Consider the following 24,039-nt stretch of genomic DNA (forward strand, 5'->3'; position numbering starts at 1 on the left):
CTGTGGAGTGTACGGCTTAAAGTGGTCCTATGGACAGATACTCCAATCTCCGCTGTGGAGCTTTGCAGCTCCTTCAGGGTTATCTTTGGTCTCTTTGTTGCCTCTCTGATTAATGCCCTCCTTGCCTGGTCCGTGAGACAGATATTTCACCGGATGTAGGGCCCATACATGTGAAGCATCCAGTTAGAGTTTCCACTCACTACCAAATCTGGTGATGAGAGGAAGCCCCCATGGTCGGCACTGGGAGAAGATGGAGGGAGATGGATTTTGGCCAACATTCTGCAGATTTTCTCATAGATTATACATTTGATCTCCATACAGTTTTCTGCTTCCAAAACTAGAGTTTGTTACAAACAGAGTGGACTGTGCTGTGTAGACTTTACCCTTTGCCAAAGTTTCAAAAAAATTGCATTGTTTAGGAGCGCAAAGACAAATTGAGTTATTGCACACATGCACTTCACAGAGTAGGCGTTCCCTAATGGAAATATGCAAATAAATGCTAGAACACACCAATAGGATGTCACTAGCTCTTGCTTGTCACTGTGCATCTCCTTGCTTGTTCTGCCCACTATGATTAATTTGTTCCCATTGGAAATGACAGGCTCTGGTCTATCTTGGGTTAGTTCGAAAAAATCTTTGGTCATATAACCCTAAATATTTTGATGTGCAATTTGGAATGACAATTTAATAGGACCAAGTGCTTCTATAAAACAAATCTCACATCTGTGGCAGGTAACAACACAACCAAATCACAGGTATAACAAGAAAGGAAAGGGGAGGGAAGTGGTGTCTAGGGCTCTATTTCACTTTCTTAGTATAACAGGAATAATTAAGATAATGTAATGTAGGTAGGCCGTGACTGGCCTCATACTCCAATACAGTAGGTGGCGGTGTATGCACCGTAAATTGGATGCGATTCGCCAACCTACTCCCGAAGAAGAAGAAGTAGACGAAGTAGACGAAGAAGACGAAGAAGAAGAAGAAGGAACTATATTTGACACAAGCTTCTTTCACGCCGGCTACGTTAGGGTACAACTCAAGAGAAGGTGTATGACAATTTACATTGTATATTTCAGCTTTTAGTTATCCCTTAATTTTTTTAAATGAAAACACGCCTATTGCTTTGCACAATAATGATACTGTTATTAATGTCATTAATATTAGCTAGCTAGCCATTTCCTTGAACATCAGTAATGGTGGATGGAGTGGGGGAGCTAGCGAGCTAAAAGTTGCTGCTTCATGGTAGCTCGAGAGCTAGCAGTTAGCTATCGAGCATCTTAATGAATAGAGCTTGCGCTAGTACAATAGTTGTAACTTCTATTTCTGCCATAGCTAACTAGCTAGTTAACTTGTTATGAATAAATCCATATTGGTGTGTACAAATGTTGTCCTTATAGCTAATTATTTCCAATGCCTCAGGTACTACTGCACTTTCAGTTTCACTCTGCTAGCCTCCATACTATCTCAGGCTAACTAGCTAACGTTAGCCATAGATATGACAAGCAAGCACTGTAGAATACCGTTACTGATAAATATCAATCTGTGGCAGAATGAGTTGACTAGGCCTTTAGCAACTTGATTATCATGTTTGTTAGTTGATACATTTTTGTATCTAAACATGATTTGTTTCACAGCCACAGGATTTAAAGGAATCTACTAAGATGGTGAGTATCAAATCAACCAACTGAGATCTAAGTTTTGTAATGGATGCCAAATAACCTGATGGAAGCACAACCGCAATTTATGATACCGTAGTTTGTAGTCTGCCCTATATAATGTGATATTGTTGACCTTTTACAGTCTCGTCGATATGATTCAAGAACAACCATCTTCTCGCCTGAAGGTAAGTTATTGACAACTGATGGACAGTCATGTTGGAATACTTTTGAATGCATCCTTAATTCGCTCCTTGAAATAAGATGGATCAAATACAATTGGATAGGTGAAAGCTAATGATCCTACTGCGTAGTTTTACAAATCCAATCATGTCAGATCAGTTATTTCTGAATGTAGGGCCAGCCCGCTCATTAGGCAGGATTAGGCGGCCGCCTCGTGGCAGATTGACGACGGCATTTTCTGAACTAAACTGATCAAGACGCATCTCCAACCACATAAAGTCTCACATAATCCTACCCAAAAACAATGACAATTTCACTCAAACAGTGGCATATGGGCTTTTTAGGTGAGCGCTGATGCTGCCCTGTGATAAGCAGTGCCCACTTTGTCAAAGGCAGGGATGCAAAATATTTATCCTGTCCATTCCCAGGATGCCTCTCCAGGGTGCTGTTGGAGAGACTCATCGCTGTGGCACTCCAGCAACATTCTGTCAAAAAAATGATCGAGCATAAATCATGTAGCAGATATAGCATATGGTAGAACAAGTATTTGGCCTTTTCTGTAGCCTACAGGCTGGAGATAAAATGTATGACAATGTAATGAGATGGAAACTTTTTACATCATGCAGGTTTCTCCACTCAAATAGCCTAACCAAAATGGTGCCCAATCAAATAAAAAATTTCCTGACATGTTAACCAACAACATATCCTAAAAACAGGACAGGCCAAAGTAAAATGGAGAATATGGAATGGACAATCAGGCTACTCACAACTGCTGTCCAGGAGTTTCACCCCATGAGATAAATTGTCATGATCAGTGATTTCAAGTTTTAACTGTCAATCTTTTATGAGCTGATCATAGCGAAAAAGAAAATACTTCTGCATTTCCCACTGTGTAAACATATTGCAAATAGGTTTAGGAGAACTCCCGATAAAGTTGGGTATTTGATATTCAGATCTTAAATAGCCAAATTGATTAGTGACAGGAAACAGGTGTAATAAAGCCAATGCAACGGCCTGTTTTACAAACGGTGGGCCTACCACATGGATGGGCATTCATAAAATTAAATTGCAGGCTGACATGGTAGGCTATACCCCAGTAAGCACAGACAGACGCCAACATCTTTTTTTGACCGGCTGTCTTTTTTGTGTGTTTTACAAATGTTAGGCCTACCACATAGATGGGCGTTCCTAAAATTCAATTTCAGGCGACACTGTAGGCTACACCTCAGTAAGCATGGACCGATGCTGACGCCTTTTGGACAACTTGTTTTGGTCCGGACTGGACGTACTTTTTTGGTTTAGACGTCTATATTTGGTTCATATTTTGTCCGGTCTGTACGAGCCTTGATTTGGCCCAAACACAGATGTCTATAAATGACGTATTTTCACCTTTCATTCAGAACCTACATTTAACCTAGCTTCAATGTCTGGTAAATATGTTTTTTAGACATCTTTTCAACGTCATTTTGCTTACTGGGACTATTTTGCCTTTATTTATTTTATTTATTTAACCTTTATTTAACCAGGTAGGCCAGTTGAGAACCTGTTCTCAAGCCTCGGGCATCAGAACGGCCAGGACCGGCCCTGTCTAAAAGGAAGGGTGCATTTATAGTTGTGCAGAGAGACACAGGCAATTCCATGGTAACGGAGTTACGCAGAGACTCAGATTTTTCACCTTAAAATGTATACCAAACAAAAAACAATGATTTCACAGTTTAACAAACCATATAACTCTACGCTCAAGGACTACTTTTAACAATTTCCACTGACAATTTTACAAAAACACATTTACAGGAAGAACTGGGCAGATGCAGCATTTGGTAACAGAATAAAACTGAGGGAGATTCTACCGTTACTCTATTACCAAACTTTGCATCTGCACAGTATTTTTTTGTATCTTTTACAGTGTAAATTGTTCAAAGTAGTCATTGTGCATAGTTATATGTTTTTTTTAAACTTTGAAATTCCGTTTCCGTGGAATTGCCCACACACATAATTTGTCGTCTCTGTCATTGGCAGGCCGCCTATACCAGGTAGAGTATGCCATGGAGGCCATTGGTCACGCTGGCACTTGTCTGGGGATTTTGGCCAATGACGGTGTGCTGCTGGCGGCTGAGAGGAGGAACATCCATAAGCTATTGGACGAGGTGTTTTTCTCAGAAAAGATCTACAAGCTGAATGAGTAAGTTGCTGCTTCCTTTGTGTTTATCTTCAGATCAAAATCCAAATACGTCATTCTAGTGGCAAGCAGATGTGCCCTTCCATTGCCTACTGGCTTGTGACATTTCCTCTTGTGTTGCAGGGATATGGCCTGTAGTGTGGCTGGAATCACATCAGATGCCAACGTACTGACCAATGAGCTGAGACTAATAGCACAGAGGTGAGCAGGGGACGAGCTAAGAGATGAATAGAGGGTGGCGCTGGATGGGCAGAGCAGCGTGCCAATCAAGCACTGATATATAGGGTTGATGTGCTTCATAGCTATCATGAAGCATAATAATAAATAAGGGAAACATTTCGGAGATCCGAAAAGACAATAATTGTTTCTCTTAACAATGACAAATGTCACTGTTCCATTTTACTGTCAGTGACATCTGAAATGCCTCTGGCTTCACTTCACACCAGGGTTCGCACAAGGTGCTTAAAGTACTTGAATTTGGCACTCTGAAATTCAAGTACTGGAATACCTTGAAAATCAGACATTTTTGGAAGTTAGTACTTGAAAAGTACTTGAATTGAAATGAGAGGAGATCAGAAAATTATCTAATATGAAAAATATTAGAAAAAAGTATTGGTCTTACAAATTAATTTCCTGGCAGACTGCCAAGTTTTATTTCATTGCGTGTTTTGCGCTCTGGTTGCCAAGCGAGCTCGCTCATTCCACCCACAATGCCACTCAGCCAGGCAGGTACAGAACTGACTGATTAGGCGGCAGCAAATGTCACATAGATAGGTAAAATGCCTGGCAAATGTAGATTCAAACCTGCCTTTTGTGCGTATGAACATTTCTGCTCATGAAACATGGGACCAACACTTTACATGTTGCGTTTTATATTAGCAGTATTCTTAGGGTCATTGTCCTGCTGGAAGGTGAACCTCTGTCCCAGTCTCAAATCTCTGGAAGACTGAAACAGGTTTCCCTGAAGAATTTCCCTGTATTTTAGCGCCATCCATCATTCCTTCAATTCTGACCAGTTTTCTAGTCCCTGCCGATGAAAAACATCCCCACAGCATGATGCTGCCACCACCATGCGTCACTGTGGGGATGGTGTTCTCGGGGTGATGAGAGGTGTTGTGTTTGCGCCAGACATAGCGTTTTCCTTGATGGCCAAAAAGCTCAATTTTAGTCTCATCTGACCAGAGTATCTGCTTCCATATGTTTGGGGAGTCTCCCACATGCCTTGCCTATTTTTTCTTTAAGCAATGGCTTTTTTTCTGGCCACTCTTCCGTAAAGCCCAGCTCTGTGGCGTGTACGGCTTAAAGTGGTCCTATGGACAGATACTCCAATCTCCGCTGTGGAGCATTGCAGCTCCTTCAGGGTTATCTTTGGTGTCTTTGTTGCCTCTCTGAATAATGCCCTCCTTGCCTGGTACGTGAGTTTTGGTGGGCGGCCCTCTCTTGGCAGGTTTGTTGTGGTGCCATATTCTTTCAATTTTTTAAATAATAGATTTAATGGTGCTCCGTGGGATGTTCAAAGTTTTGGATATTTTTTTATAACCCAACCCTGATCTGTACTTCTCCACAACTTTGTCCCTGACCTGTTTGGAGAGCTCCTTGGTCTTCATGGTGCCGCTTGCTTGGTGGTGCCCCTTGCTTAGTGGTGTTGCAGACTCTGGGGCCTTTCAGAACAGGTATATATATATATATACTGAGTTCATGTGACAGATCATGTGACACTTAGATTGCACACAGGTGGACTTTATTTAACTAATTATGTGACTTTTATTTGTAATAAATGAGCAATTTCTAAACTTTTTTCATTTTTTCATTATGTGGTATTGTGTGTAGATTGATGAGGAATAAAATTAATTTAATCAATTTTAGAATGAGACAACGTAACAAAATGTGGAAAGGGTCTGAATACTTTCCGAATGCACTGTATGTAGTAAATAAGTAGTGAAATGCGTATTTTTTGAATAGAACTTAAAAGGTAGCGATGAATAGTAAGTTATTTTTTTTCTCATTAGGTATACTGGCATCTGGTGGCGACTAGAAACAATTGCAGAATAGGAACTATTACAAATTGATGGTCTTTGAAAGTAAATATTAGTGCTTAAACTCCTTGAATGTCCTTTAATGTGACTTGCCACTGTCTGCACGAACCTTGCTTCGCACTGATAAAGGACACATATCCCTGTAGGAACCGGATCCTGGATCGTTTGGTAACCTGATCCGCACTATGAAGCATGTGTGAGCAAATACAGTGTCTTATTCCACATTTTGTTGTTACAGCCTCAATTAAAAATTGATTACATTTATTTTTTTCTCCCCCATCTACACACAATACTCCATAATGACAGTGAAAACATGTTTTTAGACATTGTTAAAAAATGTATTGAAAAGGAAATACAGAAATGCACAATGTATGTGGACATCCCTTCAAATTAGTGGATTCGGCTATTTCAGCCACACCTATTGCTGACAGGTGTATAACATTGCGCACACAGCCATGCAATCTCCATAGACAAACATTGGCAGTAGAATGGCCTTACTGAAGAGCTCAGTGACTTTCAACGTGGCACCGTCATAGGATGCCACCTTTCCAACATGTCAGTTCCTCAAATTTCTGCCCTGCTAGAGCTGCCCTGGTCAACTGTAAGTGCGGTTATTGTGAAGTGGAAACGTCTAGGAGCAACAACGGCTCAGCCGCGAAGAGGTAGGCCACACAAGCTCACAGAACGGGACCGCGAGTGCTGAAGTGCGTAAATATCTTCCGTCCTCGGTTGCATCACTCACTACAGAGTTCCGAACTACCTCTGGAAACGTCAGCACAATAACCATTAGTCGGGAGCTTCATGAAATGGGTTTCCATGGCCAAGCAGCCGCACACAAGCCTAAGATCACCATGCGTAATGCCAAGCGTCAGCTGGAGTGTGTAAAGCTCGCCACCATTGGACTCTGGAGCAGTGGAAACGCGTTCTCTGGAGTGATGAATCACGCTTCACCATCTGGCATTGCGACAGACAAATCTGGGTTTGGCGGATGCCAGGAGAACGCTATCTGCCCGAATGCATAGTGCCAATTGTAAAGTTTGGTGGAGGAGGAATTATGTCCTGGGGCTGTTTTTCATGGTTTTTGGCTAGGCCCCTTAAGGGAAATCTTAATGCTACAGCATGCAATGACTTTCTAGATGATTATTTTCTTCCAACTTTGTGGCAACAGTTTGGGGAAGGCCCTTTCAGCATGACAATGCCCCCGTGCACAAAGCGAGGTCCATACAGAAATGGTTTGTCAAGATCAGTGTGGAAGAACTTGACTGGCCTGGCAGAGCCCTGACCTCAACCCATCAAACACCTTTGGGATGAATTGGAATGCTGACTGCGAGCCAGGCCTAATCGCCCAACATCAGTACCCAACCTCACTAATGCTGTTTTGGCTGAATGGATGCAAGTCCCCGCAGCAATGTTCCAACAGCCTTTCCAGAAGAATGGAGGCTGTTATAGCAGCAAAGGGGGGACCAACTTCATATTAATGCCCATGATTTTGGAATGAGATGTTCGACAAGCAGGTGTCCACATACTTTTGGTCATGTAGTGTATCTCATTTACGTAAGTATTCACACCCCTGAGGCAATACATTTTTAAATTTTAGTTATTTATCAGACACTCTTATCCAGAGCGACTTACAGTTAGTGAGTGTATACATTCTTTCATACTGGCCCCCCGTGGGAAACGAACCCACAACCCTGGCGTTGCAAGCGCCATGCTCTACCAACTGAGCTACACGGGGCTAACATGTTAGAATCACCTTTGGCAGGGCCTCTCGAGTGGCGCAGTGGTCGAAGGTACTGCATCGCAGTGCTTGAGGCGTCACTACAGACCCGGATTTGATCCGGCCGCGACCGGGAGACCCATGAGGCGGCACACAATTTGCCCAGGGACGTTAGGGGAGAGTTTGGCCGGCCGGGTTGTCCTTGTCCCATCGCGCTCTAGCGACTCCCTGTGGTGGGCCGGGCACATGCACGCTGACAGTTGTACGGTGTTTCCTCCGACACATTGGTACGGCTGGCTTCCAGGTTAAGCAAGCAGTGTGTCAAGAAGCAGTGCGGCTTTGCAGGGTCGTGTTTTGGAGGATGCATGGCTCTTGACCTTCACCTCTCCCGAGTCTGTACGGGAGTTGCAGCAATGGGACAAGACTGTAACTACCAATTTGGATATCACAAAAAAAATCACAAAAAAGGGTTATAAAATAAGTCTAAGTCTCTAAGAGCTTTGCACACATGGATTGTACAATATTTGCACATTTTTCTTCAAGCTCTGTAAATTGGTTGTTGATCATTGCTAGTCTTGTCATAGATTTTCACATAGATTTAAGTCAAAACTGTAACTCGGCCACTCAGTAACATTCAGTCTTCTTGGTAAGCAACTCCAGTGTACATTTGGCCTTGTGTTTTAGGTTATTGCCCTGCTGAAAGGTGAATTCATCTCCCAGTCTCTGGTGGAATGCAGACTGAACCAGGCTTTCCTCTAGGATTTTGCCTGTGCTTAGCTCTATTCCGTTTATTTTTAGTGTCCTGAAAAACTCCTCAGTCCTTAATGATTTCAAGCGTACCCATAACATGATGCAGCCACCACTATGCTTGAAAGTATGGAGGGTGGTACTCGGTAATGTGTTGCATTGGATTTTCCCCAAACATAGCACTTTGTATTCAGGATAAAAAGTGAATTGCTTTGCCACATTTTTTGTAGTATTACTTTAGTGCATGCTTTAATATTTTTATTCCGTACAGGCTTCCTTTTTACTCTGTCAATTAGGTTAGTATTGTGCAGTAACTATACTGAACAAAAATATTAATGCAACAATTTCAACAATTTTACCGAGTTACATTTCATATAAGGAAATCAGTCAATTGAATTCGGCCCTGATCTATGTATTTCACATGACTGGGCAGGGGTGCAGCCATGGGTGGCCCTGGGAGTGCATAGGCCCACCCACTTGGGAGCCAGGCCCAGCCAATCAGAATGAGTTTTCCCCCCACAAAAGGCCTTATAACAAGACAGAAATACTGCTCAGTTTCATCAACTGTCTGGGTGGCTGGTCTCAGATAATCCTGCAGGTGAAGAACCCGCATGTGGAGGTCCTGGGCTGGCGTGGTTACATGTGGTCTGCGGTTGTGAGGCCGGTTGGACTTACTGCCAAATTCTCTAAAACGACATTGGAGGCAGCTTATGGTAGAAAAATTTACATTAAATTATCTGGCAACAGCTCTGGTGGACATTCCTGTAGTCAGCATGTCAATTGCACGTTCCCTTAACTTGAGACATCTGTGGCATTATGTTGTGTGACAAAACTGCAGATTTTAGTGGCCTTTTATTGTCCCCAGCACAAGGTGCACCTGTGTAATGATTGTGCTGTTTAATCAGCTTCTTGATATACCACACCTGTCAGGTGGATGGATTATCTTGTCAAAGGAGAAATGCTCCCTAACAGGGATGTAAACAAATTTGTGCACAAAATTAGAAGAAATACGCTTTTTCTGCTTATGGAAAATTTCTGCGAGCTTTTATTTCAGCTCATGAAACATGGGACCAACACTTTACATGTTGAACACTGAACAAAAGTTCCTTCCTCTCCGGCAACTGAGTTAGGAAGGACGCCTGTATTTTTGTAGTGACTTGGTGTATTGATACACCATCCAAAGTGTAATTAATAACTTCACCATGCTCGAAGGAATATTTGTGTAGATGTTTTATTTTTTTTATCATCTACCAATAGGTACCCTTCTTTGCGAGGCATTGGAAAACCTCCCTGGTCTTTGTAGTTGAATCTGTTTGAAATTCACTGCTTGACTGAGGGACGTTACAGATAATTGTATGTGAGGGGTACAGAGGGAAGGTAGTCATTCAAAAATCATGTTAGGCTAGAGATGTTTTTTTGTATTGGATGCATCTCAATCCACCGCATCTGCCTATTTCGCACTTCCTCATCTGTGGCGAAAGCTGACAGTGCTAAAATTGTGTTTGTCAGACCATGAGACATCCCGAAAATCGGTCTTCTCACAAAATCGTCTTTAGCGTCCGAATGGTTTGGCCTACAAACTATTATGGAAAGATGACTCTCGCGTACATGATGGTGTTTTCCTCTACGACCCACATAAGCGTCTTGGGACTCGGTACAGCAGATCTGCCAAAGTAATAAAAAAATAAAAACATTTTAGTCATTTAGCAGACTCTCTTATCCAGAGCGACTTATAGGAGCAATTCGGGTTAACAGAGCCTTGTCAGCTCGAGGAGTCAAACCAGCAACCTTTCAGTTACTGGCCCAATGCTCTAACCTCTAGGCTACCTGCCTGTCTGTAGCGTCCGAGCAGTTTTGGCCACGAAACTCTCACGAACACGTCGGTTGTTTTGCTCTAGGACGCTCACAAGCCTCACAAGACTCATCTGAAGGTCCCCCGTACCAGTTAAAAAAATTAATGGAAGTAAACTCAGCAAAAAAAGAAATGTCCTCACTGTCAACTGCGTTTATTTTCAGCAAACTTAACATGTGTAAATATTTATATGAACATAAGATTCAACAACTAAGACATAAACTGAACAAATTCCACAGACGTGACTAACAGAAATTGAATAATGTGTCCCTGAACAAATGGGGGTCAAAATCAAAAGTAACAGTCAGTATCTGGTGTGGCCACCAGCTGCATTAAGTACTCCTCATGGACTGCACCAGATTTGCCAGTTCTTGCTGTGAGATGTTACCCCACTCTTCCACCAAGGCACCTGCAAGTTACCGGACATTTCTGGGGGGGAATGGCCGTAGCCCTCCCCTCCGATCCAACAGGTCCCAGACGTGCTCAATGGGATTGAGATCCGGGTTCTTCGCTGGCCATGGTAGAACACTGACATTCCTGTCTTGCAGGAAATCAGGCACAGAACGAGCAGTATGGCTGGTGGCATTGTCATGCTGGAGGGTCATGTCAGGATGAGCCTGCAGGAAGGTTACCACATGAGGGAGGAGGATGTCTTCCCTGTAACGCACAGCGTTGAGATTGCCTGCAATGACAACAAGCTCAGTCTGATGATGCTGTGACACATCGCCCCAGACCATGACGGACCCTCCACCTCCAACTCGATCCCGCTCCAGAGTACAGGCCTCTGTGTAACGCTCATTCCTTTGACGATAAACGCGAATCCGACCATCACCCCTGGTGAGACAAAACCGCGACTCGTCAGTGAAGTGTACTTTTTGCCAGTCCTGTCTGGTCCAGCGACGGTGGGTTTGTGCCCATAGGCGACGTTGTTGCCGGTGATGTCTGGTGAGGACCTGCCTTACAACAGGCCTACAAGCCCTCAGTCCAGCCTCTCTCAGCCTATTGCGGACAGTCTGAGCACTGATGGAGGGATTGTGTGTTCCTAGTGTAACTCGGGCAGTTGTTGTTGCCATCCTGTACCTGTCCCGCAGGGATGTGCAGGTGTTGTTACACGAGGTCTGCCACTGCGAGGACGTCAGCTGTCCGTCCTGTCTCACAGTACGGACATTACAATTTATTGACCTGGCCACATCTGCAGTCCTCATGCCTCCTTGCAGCATGCCTAAGGCACGTTCAAGTTGATGAGCAGGGACCCTGGGCATCTTTCTTTTGGTGTTTTTCAGAGTCAGTAGAAAGGCCTCTTTAGTGTCCTAAGTTTTCATAACTGTGACCTTAATTGCCTACCGTCTGTAAGCTGTTAGTGTCTTAACGACCGTTCCACAGGTGCATGTTCATGAATTGTTTATGGTTAATTGAATAAGCATGGGAAACGGTGTTTAAACCCTTTACAATGAAGATCTGTGAAGTTATTTGAATTTTTGCTAATTATCTTTGCAAGACAGGGTCCTGAAAAAGGGACGTTTCTTTTTTTGCTGAGTTTATATATTGAGATCGTTTAGTGCCTAAAATAAGGGGATAAATACATGTTTTCTTCATGATTATTTTTTATAATTTCCGAAACTTTCTTATCTCTCAGATATAGGACAGACACTTCAGAACAAACTTCCTTTAGATTTTTTGGGGGGGACTATCAGTTCCATAGAGTGAATCTGTTATTCAATGCTTTTCTATTTGCTAATAGCAGTAATGCCAAATTCAATGTTTCATCCCCCAACTTTGTAAACAATTTGTTGGATACCTTAAGGTGTCTAAAAATTCCAATTGAAATAGCTAAATTATCCTTGGTATCACCATCTTAAAACAATTCCACATGTAGGGCTTAGACTAGAGGGTTAAGATGAATGCTCTATAAGTCGCTCTGGAGAAGAGCGTCTGCTAAATGACTAAAATTGTTCAAAAGAAAAGTGCGAAATGCAAACCAACTCTGGCTGTAACGAATCCTGGACCTGTTTGAGTAGCGGGTCCAAGATCCATGACCAGAGTACCAGGTATTGAGTCATGTGGAACTTATACTGAACAAAAATATAAACGCAACAATTTCAACATTTTACGGAGTTACAGTTCATATAAGGAAATCAGTAAATTGAAATAAATTAATTAGGCCCCAACCTATGCATTTCACATGACTGGGAATACAGATATGTATATGTTGGTCACAGATACCTTTTAAAAAATGGTAGGGGCGTGGATCAGAAAACCAGTCAGTATCTGGTGTGACCACCATTTGCCTCATGCAGCGCGACACTTCTTCATTGCATGGAGTTGATCAGGCTGTTGATTGTGGCCTGTGGAATATTGTCCCAATCCTCTTCAATGGCTGTGTGAAGTTGCTGGATATTGACGGGAACTGGAACACGCTGTCATACTTCTCAATCCAGAGCATCCCAAACATGGAAGAAATGGGACTTTTCCAGCTTCCAGGAATTGTGTACAGATCCTTGCGACATGGGGTCATGCATTATCATGCTGAAACATGAGGTGATGGCGGCGGATGAATGGCACGACAATGGGCCTCAGGATCTCGCCACGGTATCTCTGTGCATTGAAATTGCAATCGATAAAATGCAATTGTGGTCGTTGTCCGTAGCTTATGCCTGCCCATACCATAACCCCACCACCACCATGGGGCACTCTGTTCACAACGTTGACATCAGCAAACCGCTCGCCCACACGACGCCATACACGCTGTCTACCATCTGCCTGGTACTGTACAGTTGTAACTGGGATTCATCCGTGAAGAGCACACTTCTCCAGTGTGCCAGTGACCATCGAAGGTGAGCATTTGCCCACTGAAGTCGGTTACGAAGCCGAGCTGCAGTCAGGTCAAGACCCTGGTGAGGATGAAGAGCATGCAGATGCGCTTCCTTGAGCCGGTTTCTTCGGTTGTGCATACTCAGTTTCATCAGCTGTCCGGGTGGCTGGTCTCAGACGATTCCGCTGGTGAGAAGCAGGATGTGGAGGTCCTGGGCTGGTGTGGTTACACGTGGTCTGCGGTTGTAAGGCTGGCTGGAAGTACTGCCAAATTCTCTAAAACGACGTTGAGAAATGAAGAACAATGGTAGCGAAATGAACATTCAATTCTCTGGCAACAGCTCTGGTGGACATTCCTGCAGTCTGCATGACAATTTGGAATCCAAACCAGAGCAATGCATTTCATATGTGAAAACGCCCTAAAGGTAGCCTCAATTTTAGTCTATGCCTTGTTTGTTGCTCCTAAATATTTTATTGAAGCTGATGATAAAGCAACATTGTTGAAACATACGGAATACCTCTTCTCCCTTCTCACAGATACCTGCTGCAGTACCAGGAGCCTATCCCCTGTGAACAGCTGGTCACAGCTCTGTGTGACATCAAGCAGGCCTACACACAATTTGGAGGTAAGTTGCTGCCCTACACCACATAGGACTTTATTCAGTAGCACTCTCCAATGAAACGAGAGTCCACCAGCAGGTCACCGCAAGCAAATGGAGCGCAATTGGTTTAGCTCACTGCTCCTCAATACTGTAATTTCAAGTGTGAAGTTGTAAGTGGCTGGCCCGGCAACCGTCAGTGTAAAATGCAGTGTCTTCCAAATTCATTATTGGCTTTCGTTCTCTGAGGTTGTTCAAAAAGCAAAGTTGAAATTCTTTAAATTGCTGTTTGTGCGGTTTGACCACAGGGAAAAGGCCCTTTGGCGTGTCTCTGCTGTACATGGGCTGGGACAAACACTATGGCTTCCAGCTCTACCAGAGTGACCCCAGCGGCAACTACGGAGGCTGGAAGGCCACCTGCATCGGCAACAATAGTGCCGTAAGTCCCTCTTTCAACATTCTATGTGTTTACATGCTGCATTCTTCATCTGCTGTGGCAAATTGCAATCACCAGAGATGGGCCACGGGTCGACTCTGGACTACAACCACAAATGACCACGTTTTTCTTTGTTGCCAGTTCTACATCCCCTTTATATAAAGCAGCCTGTTTCTGTGGGGGATTCTCAGATGGCCTGTAGTATACATTGAGATTTGGGTTGGTTATGGAGAACCAGTAGAATGAACGGTACCATAATACTGGTTCCTACATACACTACCACACCTGATTTCACTTAGTCCACCAAAAGACCACTCATGGCTGCACCGGATTCTTCTGCCCCTCTTTGTCCTTATGCTGTGTCGTCTCTCCTGCAATAAACTGAATGATGAAACTATGCAACGCTTTGGGCACCAGAGGGCGGCAGCTGTGCTTCTAAAGGTCTCTGCATGTTGGAAAGGCGCTCGCCATTGAACAGATTGACAGAGTAAATTAAAGTGGTTCACCACACAGGATTGTAGTATAGGAGGTTTCACCCTGAAGGCTCAGTCTGTTTGACTAACCTGGATGTCAAGGACATGTTTGCTTAGCGAGATTGTGTGTGCATGTGCATAAGAGCTGTTAAAGGTACACGATGGAAATGTAGTTGCTAATAGTTTTTCTCAAAATGTGTCTTGAGTGTTTGCTGTATTCATACACTTAAATACTGTATTTAGTTTTAATCAGCAAGGGATTCCTGCATAGCTATAACATCTGACTAGTTTTGACACAGCCAGATCAACAGTCGGGGCATAATAGTATCATCCACATAGGCTTGTCATGATACCAGGCCAAGTATCACGATAGAGTAGTATCGCAATACCACGGTGGAAAAAAATCAGTGGCCTAGCATCCTGTTCGCCCGACCCCCGGGACGCTTGTTCACGTATTCTAAACATTCTCCAAAAACCTGTCACTGAAATTCACACTCTTACTCAATACAACACATTGAATTAAACTTCAAACTGTTCAGTGTATAATAGAATACTGCATAGAATGGCTGATTTTATAATATTTGCAAAGGCCTACCTGTGATTTGGCTGGAGGAATGGGAGGAAGGAATGTACATCAGTGGAGGCTGCTGAAGGGAGGACGGCTCATAATAATGGCTGGAACGTCACAAATGGAATGGCATCAAACACATAGAAGCCATGTGTTTGATACCATTCCACTCATTTCGCTCCTGCCATTACCACAAGCCCGTCTGTTATGATAATTATTTAACAAACTATTTCAGTGTCTCTGTGCGTCTCCCAAAAGGTTGTAAGTCTTTTGGGATTTAAGTAACGGACAGAGACCCGGTCTGCATAGTCAGAGATTTATTCATTGAGAATTCTGCCATCACAATTTCAGAGTTCATCTTTTATACTCATACGTCATACAAAAATCCCTCCCCTCTTTAGGCGGGCTGTAGTTTTCCACTTTAAAACTGCTCTCCTGACCATCAGTTCACACACACATACACACACACAAACACACACACATACATATACACACACACACACATGCATACACGCATATATACATACACACGCATACATACACACACACACATACACACACATTCCTTAGTTATCGCCGTCCTCACAATATCCTGCATACTCCTTAAAAAGCCTAACAGTTTCTCTCCTCCCTAAATTGGGAGGCCTCTTTATCTTGGTTTCTCAGTTGTCTGTAGACAGTTCTCCTTGTCCTTTGTTGTCTGGTCTAACTCTTACTCACATTGCTAAATAGTAGCTCAATGTCATAGTCTTTACTGGTCCTACACTCACACATTCTAACACATTTCACACAGTTTCAGGGTGTAATAATTAGTCACTTCTAAGAAAGTACTAATCATACTTAAAACAAGGACATTTCACAACTATATTTAAGGGTGGAACATTTTGTCATTACTTTTAACCTGTATATATTTTAATTCCTATATCACCGTCCTCCCCAATTAATGTGCCACCAACCTCCTGTGCTATACAGTGCCTTCGGAAAGTATTCAGACCCCTTGACTTTTCCACATTTTGTTACGTTATAGCCGTATTCTAAAATGAAAAAAACCAAGCCATGAGGTCAAAGGAATTGTCCGTAGAGCTCCGAGACAGGATTTTGTCGAGGCACAGATCTGGGGAAGGGTACCAAAAAATTTCTGCAGCATTGAAGGTCCCCAAGAACACAGTGGCCTCCATCATTCTTAAATGGAAGAAGTTTGGAACCACCAAGACTCTTCCTAGAGCTGACCAAACTGAGCAATTGGGGGAGAAGGGCCTTGGTCAGAGAGGTGACCAAGAACCAGATGGTCACTCTGACAGAGTTCTAGAGTTCCTCTGTGGAGATGGGATAACCTTCCAGAAGGACAACCATCTCTGCAGCACTCCACCAAGCAGGCCTTTATGGTAGAGTGACCAGATGGAAGCCACTCCTCAGTAAAATACATGATAGCTCGCTTGGAGTTTGCCAAAAGGCACCTAAAGACTCTCAGACCATGAGAAACAACATTCTCTGGTCTGATTAAACCAAAATTGAACTATTTGGCCTGAATGCCAAGCGTCACGTCTGGAGGAAACCTGGCACCATCCCTACAGTGAATCATGGTGGTGGCAGCAACATGCTGTGTGGATGTTTTCAGCGGCAGGGACTGGGAGACTAGTCAGGATCGAGGCAAAGATGAACGGAGCAAAGTAGAGAGAGATCCTTGATGAAAACTTGCTCCAGAGCACTCAGGACCTCAGACTGGGTTAAAGGGTCACCTTCCAACAGGACAACGACTCTAAGCACATAGCCAAGACAACGCAGGAGTGGCTTCGGAACAAGTCTCTGAATGTCCTTGAGTGGCCCAGCCAGAGCCTGGACTTGAACCTGATCGAACATGTCTGGTGAGACCTAAAGATAGCTGTGCAGCAACGCTCCCCATCCAACCTGACAGAGCTTGAGAGGATCGGCAGAGAGGAGTGGGAGAAACTCTCCAAATACAGGTGTGCTAAGCTTGTAGCGTCATACCCAAGAAGACCCAAGGCTGTAATCGCTGCCAAAGGTGCTTCAACAATGTACTGAGTGAAGGGTCTGAATACTTATGTAAATGTGATATTTCTGTTTTTTATTTGTAATAAGAGGGCATCGGCCCTCTTATTTGAGGAGAACCCTGGCATAGTGAGCATATCTTGGTTTTAAACGCTTTAAATGCCTTTGCGTGACCCTGGACAACACCCTGTCTTTCTCCGCTAACATCAAAGCGGTGACCCAATCCTGTAGGTTCATTCAAAGAGTACGACCCTACCTTACACAGGAAGCGGCACAGGTCCTAATCCAGGCACTTGTCATCTCCCGTCTGGATTACTGCAACTCGCTGTTGGCTGGGCTCCCTGCCTGTGCCATTAAACCCCTACAACTCATCCAGAATGCCGCAGCCCGTCTGGTGTTCAACCTTCCCAAGTTCTCTCACGTCACCCCGCTCCTCCGCACACTCCACTGGCTTCCAGTTGAAGCTCGCATCTGCTACAAGACCATGGTGCTTGCCTACGGAGCTGTGAGGGGAACGGCACCTCCTTACCTTCAGGCTCTGATCAGTTCCTACACCCAAACAAGGGCATTGCGTTCTTCCACCTCTGGCCTGCTGGTCCCCCTACCTCTGCGGAAGCACAGTTCCCGCTCAGCCCAGTCAAAACTGTTCGCTGCTCTGGCACCCCAATGGTGGAACAAGCTCCCTCACGACGCCAGGACAGCGGAGTCACTGACCACCTTCCGGAGACACTTGAAACCCTACCTCTTTAAGGAATACCTGGGATAGTATAAAAGTAATCATTTTTACAAAAATAATACAATATATGTATAAAACAAATTAAAATTAAAAATATACTCAAAAGTAAAAAAATTAGAAAAATATAAAATAAATACATTGTAAAGTGGTTGTCCCACTGGCTATCATAAGGTGAATGCACCAATTTGTAAGTCGCTCTGGATAAGAGCGTCTGCTAAATGACGTAAATGTAAATGGGCACTTCTGATTTTTGCTGTATTTCCCGGGAATCTCTGATTAAATATGAATGATTCCCAGTATTGAAACTTGGTAGGTTTTCGGGAAACTATTCATCCGCAGTGCAGGTGTAATTCTTGATAGGCCTATTAATTTATTTATTTTATTTCATGAAACCACACAATCCTTTTGCAATATCGTATTTTTCTCACAGGTGTGGGGGGTTTTCTGGACAATATTTCTGGCCATTTAGGGTTCCCTTTTTGGCTCGCAAGCACCCCCAGTATCTTCTGTAATAGAACTTAAAGTATACAATGTTTTTTCTCAGTGTTGTGTTAAAGATGTTAAATGTCTTGTTTGTGTCCTCTCTCCAAGGCGGCCGTGTCCATGCTGAAGCAGGACTTCAAAGAGGGAGAAATGTCTCTGTCCTCTGCCCTGGCTCTGGCCGTCAAAGTGCTCAACAAGACTATGGACGTCAGCAAGCTGTCTGCTGAGAAAGGTGTGTTAGTGAAAGATTGCCTGTGTGTATGAGAGTGCTCTTGAGACTCAATCAGAACGGAATATTACTCAAATTGAGTGTTTATGGACCTTTTAACTTTAGCCATGTTCACATTGGCAGTTTGAAGTGACTCAAATCATATTTATTTGCATAACCGATTCGAATCAGTTATTTTTCCTGCAGTCTGAACAGCCAAAAAGCACATGGAATCGGATATTTCAAGCCACATTTCAAACCACCTTCGTAGGTGGTTTAAAATCAGATGCAAATCTGATTCCTGGCCTAGGGCTGGGCAGTATACCGTATTTTATGATATACCGGTATTGATGGACGGACCAGTTTGAGTTTTTATTTGACCTTCTATAACGGCATTTGAATGTTTGGTTTGTTAAATGTGATACGCCGTGTGTAACGTCTATTTTTGTAGTTTACTTGGCTACTTGAGTCAACTCTCTCTCCATGCCACTTTCCATACAGACTTAGCTCCACCCCCTGTCACTCAAGGAGCGCATTTTGTTGTTCATCGAAAACGAGACACTTGCATTCAGTCTGCATGGTCAATGCAGCACATGCAACAATGTTGATGTCAACAATGTGGTTTTCACTTTGCTTTTTACAATACATTCACTAGTGTTCTGTACTGAACAAAAATATAAACATAGCATGAAACAATTTCAAAGATTTAACTGAGTTAGTTCATGGAAGGAAATCACTCAATTGAAATAAATTCATTAGGCCCAAATCTATGGATTTAACATGACTGGGCAAGGGTGCGGGCATGGTAGGGCATAGGCCCCCCAACTGGGGAGCCAGGCACAACCAATCATAATTACTTTTTCCCCACAAAAGGGCTTTATTACAGACAGAAATACTCCTCAGCACCCCCATCCTCAGATGATCCCGCAGGTGAAAAAGCCAGATGTGGTGGTCCTGGGCTGGTGTGGTTACACGTGGTCTGCGGTTGTGAGGCCAGTTGGACGTACTGCCAAATAAAATTAAAAATTACGTCGGAGGTGGCTTATGGTAGAGAAATGAACATTCAATTATCTGGCAACAGCTCTGGTGGACATTCCTGCAGTCAGCATGCCAATTGCACGCTCCATCAAGACTTGAGATATCTGTGGCCTTGTGTTGTGTGACAAAACTGCACATTTTAATGGCCTTTTATTATCCCCAGCACAAGGTGCACTTGTGTAATGATCATGCTGTTTAATCAGCTTCTTGATATGCTACACCTGTCAGGTGGATCTATTATCTTGGCAAAGGAGAAATGCTCACTAACAGGGATGTAAAAAATGTAGCACAATTTGAGAGAAATAAGCTTTTTGTGCTTATGGAACATTTCTGGGGTCTTTTATTTCAGCTCATAAAACATGGGACCAACACTTAAAATGTTGCTTTTATATTTTTGTTCAGTATATAATTTCACTATTAGTTTTGTGTCCCATACATCTGCAAACAGCTAGTTTGTCTTTTCTTAGCAAGTTGGGCCTAAATCTTGTTAGTCGCTAATGGTAATCGCTAGTTAGCTGGCCAGCTAGCTAGCTAATAAATGTACTGAGTCAGAGCAAACGTAATTAGCTATACAGCCTGCATTCAAAGTGCCCACTATTATATTCTAACTATAGAATTAGAATAATCATTCTATTTCCATGATTCCAACAGTTCACCCAACTGTTTTAATCTAAATCGCAATTGCAACATTTGGTTAAAAATAAGGCCTAGATTGTTTGCCCATATCATGCAGCCCTACGTGGCAGTGTGGAAATGATCTCAAATGAGTGCAGGAAATGCAGAAGTTGATGAAAATTCCGAAAATTATTTTTGGTTGAATTGATCAGTATAAAACAATCAGAATGGAGAAAGACCCATTGAAATCACTTAGAATGTATGTGTTGCCACCCTAGGGTCACGCACTACTCAAAGCAAATGTTGAACTTGTATTATTAAAAAACATAAAATACTGTCATACTGTCTATTTTATTTTATATACTGTGATGTATTTTGGCCATATTGCCCAGCCCTATCCTGGACATGTGACTTGTCTGAACGGTCAAATCTGATTTATTTGCCCTCAAGTGTTTTTTATATTGTTGATTATTAGCTACTCTGCTTGACAGTTTGACAAGAACATGGTAGATAACTAGCTTGTTAATTGTTTACAAACAAATTGGTGAATGTGCTAGAAAGCTAAACGGCTACCTAGCTAGCTAGTTGACTGCGGTGGCTAGCCAAAAATGACTAGTTTTGAAAGTTGGATCATCTTATCCTTTGAGGCTTTAAAAGTGTTCTTATCCAATGATTTTGAACATTCAAAGCAAATGGGAAACGTCCAGGCAGGCATTGTTGTCACCTTAGCTTGCTACATAACTTCTGAGGGATAGGAAACACAAGTGCCACCATCAATCAGCCTACACACTGCACACACACCCGTTGTTACTATGACAACTAGCATAGACTTGTCAGCAAATTACTGCTGTCTGAACACACACATCCAATTTGGTCACTTGTAACTTGCTGTTTGGACAGGCAGTATTCCAAAATGGATTTGAAAAACAAAACTGATTTGAGCATTAAGGCCTGCAGTGTGAACAAGGCTTTATTTGCATATACTGTATATGCTTGTCTGCTGTATTGCGTTACTCACTTTCCCCCTTCCAACCTCTTAAGTGATAATATTCAGGGTAGTAGCCTTCTTTTTTTAACCCCGTGTGTCTCCGCTTTGGTGTTATCTAGTGGAGATCGCCACTTTGACCAGAGAGAACGGAAAGACTTGCATCAAGGTGCTGAAACAGAAGGAAGTGGATGAGCTGATCAAGAAACACGAGGCGGAGGAGGCCAAAGCGGAGAAGGAGAAGAAGGAGAAAGAACAGAAGGAGAAAGACAAATGAGTGGCTATTTTGTTACATTTCTGTAAAAAAAAACATTAAATATTCCAGGTTTTCTAAATTGTTCTCTTCGACTGGATCTGTTGTATTTCTTTAAATAAATGATCAGTACTATACATGCCTGAGTCTGGCATCTGCTGAATGTTTATTCAGACAGCTAGGGCTGACTCCGTGTTGTCACATCTGTAATTTTCTGTATAACAACTCTGTACTCTGTACAAAACTCACAACCTCTGCACAGTCTAATATTTGTCACACTATAATAATAATAATAATATGCCATTTAGCAGACGCTTTTATCCAAAGCGACTTACAGTCATGCGTGCATACATTTTTGTGTATGGGTGGTCCCGGGGATCGAACCCACTACCTTGGCGTTACAAGCGCCATGCTCTACCAGTTGAGCTACAAGTGTGTAGTGTCATATATTAAATATGACAAATATTAGACACGTTATTTGAGCCATCAAAGGAGTCAACACAGTATGTTTGAGAGGCAATATGAGGCTTTATGCTGTGAGCTATATGATGAGCCATCAGTGCTGAGGAAATGTTAATTAATAGCATTCTGATCATGTAATTAAGGACATTTTCATGAATAGCATTCTGATCATGTAATGTTGAGAATATTAATGAAATTCCCTAAATGTGCTTACGAAACATCCATGCTCCATGCGCTTATCTGGTGGAATTAGCGGATATCAGATGTGATGTAAAAGATGAGTCGGGTCATTTTTAGAAGGGATTAGTTATTGATTCTAGCTTGCTTTAATTCTGCTGACCCGATCCTCGAATCCTGATAGCGATAGAAAAGGGATTTCTGCAAAATGCCGTGACTGACATCCATGCGGTAACAGCCTCAATCTGAAGGCTTGTTATGTAAAGTCAAGTGAAGATTAAGGTCAGAAGGGACTGACTGTCCTTTTTTGCTCCGCCAGGAATTAGTGGTGGGAGCCAGAATGGCAGCTGGGTTTCTGCTGTGTCCGTCATGTTGCATAAAACAATTTGTGTGGAAAAAGTCATGGAAAATATCTGTCAAATGTGTGGTACATCAGCCTTACAACCTGAGTGTGCACGGGGCCTTAGACACCTTGTAACCCAGCAACAAAATAGGCCTACATTTACAGACTAAATAAATAGCATGTCTAAATGTCTCAGAGACCATAGTGATTGTGTAACTACATAGATGAATGGGAGTTTTAAAGTCAGTTTCAAACAATGCTGCTGCTATGAAACACAGAAGAACAGATGCCTAGGCTAAACAAGCTACTTTCCACTTAGCAGTAAACAGGCCTAACTCTGTCATCTGCACACAACGGCTGTAATGAGGTCAGAGGTCAAGCTCTGTCCTTTACGCTGCCTTGACACTGGACTGTGGAAAATGCCTAGGTGATGTGGACCATAAGGCATGCAGCACCTTTACTGTCACGACACCGAAAATAGAAGGAATGATCAACCGATTTGGGACAAAGTGGGCTTGGCAGAACATCAGGAGCGTCGGACAGTTTACCGGGAACAGCCTGAAGATTATTGGTTGCGTCAGCAAGAGAGCTGAGAGCCCAGCGGGAGAAGAAGAGCGTTTTATAAACTTTGGCCTACTCATTCTGATAAACAACTCTGCCTTTGAAGCACCTATTCTGTTAATCCCAACATCCTCTTCGTCTCTCATATGCACTAGATTACTGTTGGTAGATATCATTTGAGGTTTTGTAAAGCCTTGTCTAAATAAGGTTGAGGGGGTAGTTCCAAATCACACACCAAAATGTAAGCCTACAGTCAGCAGACCCAAAATTTAATTGTGCTACAGCTGAGATAAAGTGAAGGCCCACACATGGTGTATTGCTGTTCCCTATTGCTTTATTGCTGCAGTATGATATGAAACAAAGGTTTGACTTCACAGAAGTCTTTGTCAGGGCCAGACCTCTGTGAAGTCTAAATGGTGCAGGAAATGGAATAAAGCCCTAGGGATGACTGAGACTTCTGTGAAGTCAACACGTATAATATCATAGTGCAGGTATAACACAGTGCACCTTTTTAGTTTGTCTATCTCCTTTCTGCAATATACCTTTTGTCTGCCGGTTTCTTTATGTTTTGGAGGTGGATATGTCCGACCCTATTTAGTGTCACTGTACTACATCGTCCCCTTAGGGTATAGGCCCGATTTGTAAATGGTTCCTAACTTCCTAGTGCCTTCTGCCAAAGATTAAACACTAAATTCAACAACCTGTTTGATGGACCGTTGTCAGTAAAGTGTCTATTTGGCTGTCAAATAATGATGCTCATGAGTCTGCTATTACCATTTTCATTATATTCATTTTTTTGGTGCCAAAACCTGGGATCGACCCAGGGACATAACTTCTTACTCAAACACATTCTCTCTCAATTGTCAGCAACTATGCACACACATCCCCATGGAAAAACAAACACAAGCAAGA

General features: G+C 42.9%; 1 protein-coding gene across 1 annotated transcript; it reads left to right on the top strand.

Moving 5' to 3' along the window:
- The first annotated feature begins 960 nt into the window (after positions 1–960).
- On the top strand, positions 961–21,721 carry psma4 (proteasome 20S subunit alpha 4). The gene is made up of 9 exons (XM_041837669.2): positions 961–1,048; positions 1,635–1,664; positions 1,801–1,843; positions 3,858–4,020; positions 4,141–4,218; positions 13,718–13,806; positions 14,088–14,218; positions 18,594–18,717; positions 21,454–21,721. Exons 2-9 carry the CDS (start codon positions 1,662–1,664, stop codon positions 21,606–21,608), a joined length of 786 nt encoding a protein of 261 aa, XP_041693603.1. The 5' UTR covers positions 961–1,048; positions 1,635–1,661; the 3' UTR covers positions 21,609–21,721.
- The last annotated feature ends 2,318 nt before the right edge of the window (positions 21,722–24,039 follow it).

The sequence above is a fragment of the Coregonus clupeaformis genome, unplaced genomic scaffold, assembly GCF_020615455.1.
Source record: "Coregonus clupeaformis isolate EN_2021a unplaced genomic scaffold, ASM2061545v1 scaf0067, whole genome shotgun sequence".
In the NCBI taxonomy this organism is placed as follows: domain Eukaryota; kingdom Metazoa; phylum Chordata; class Actinopteri; order Salmoniformes; family Salmonidae; genus Coregonus; species Coregonus clupeaformis.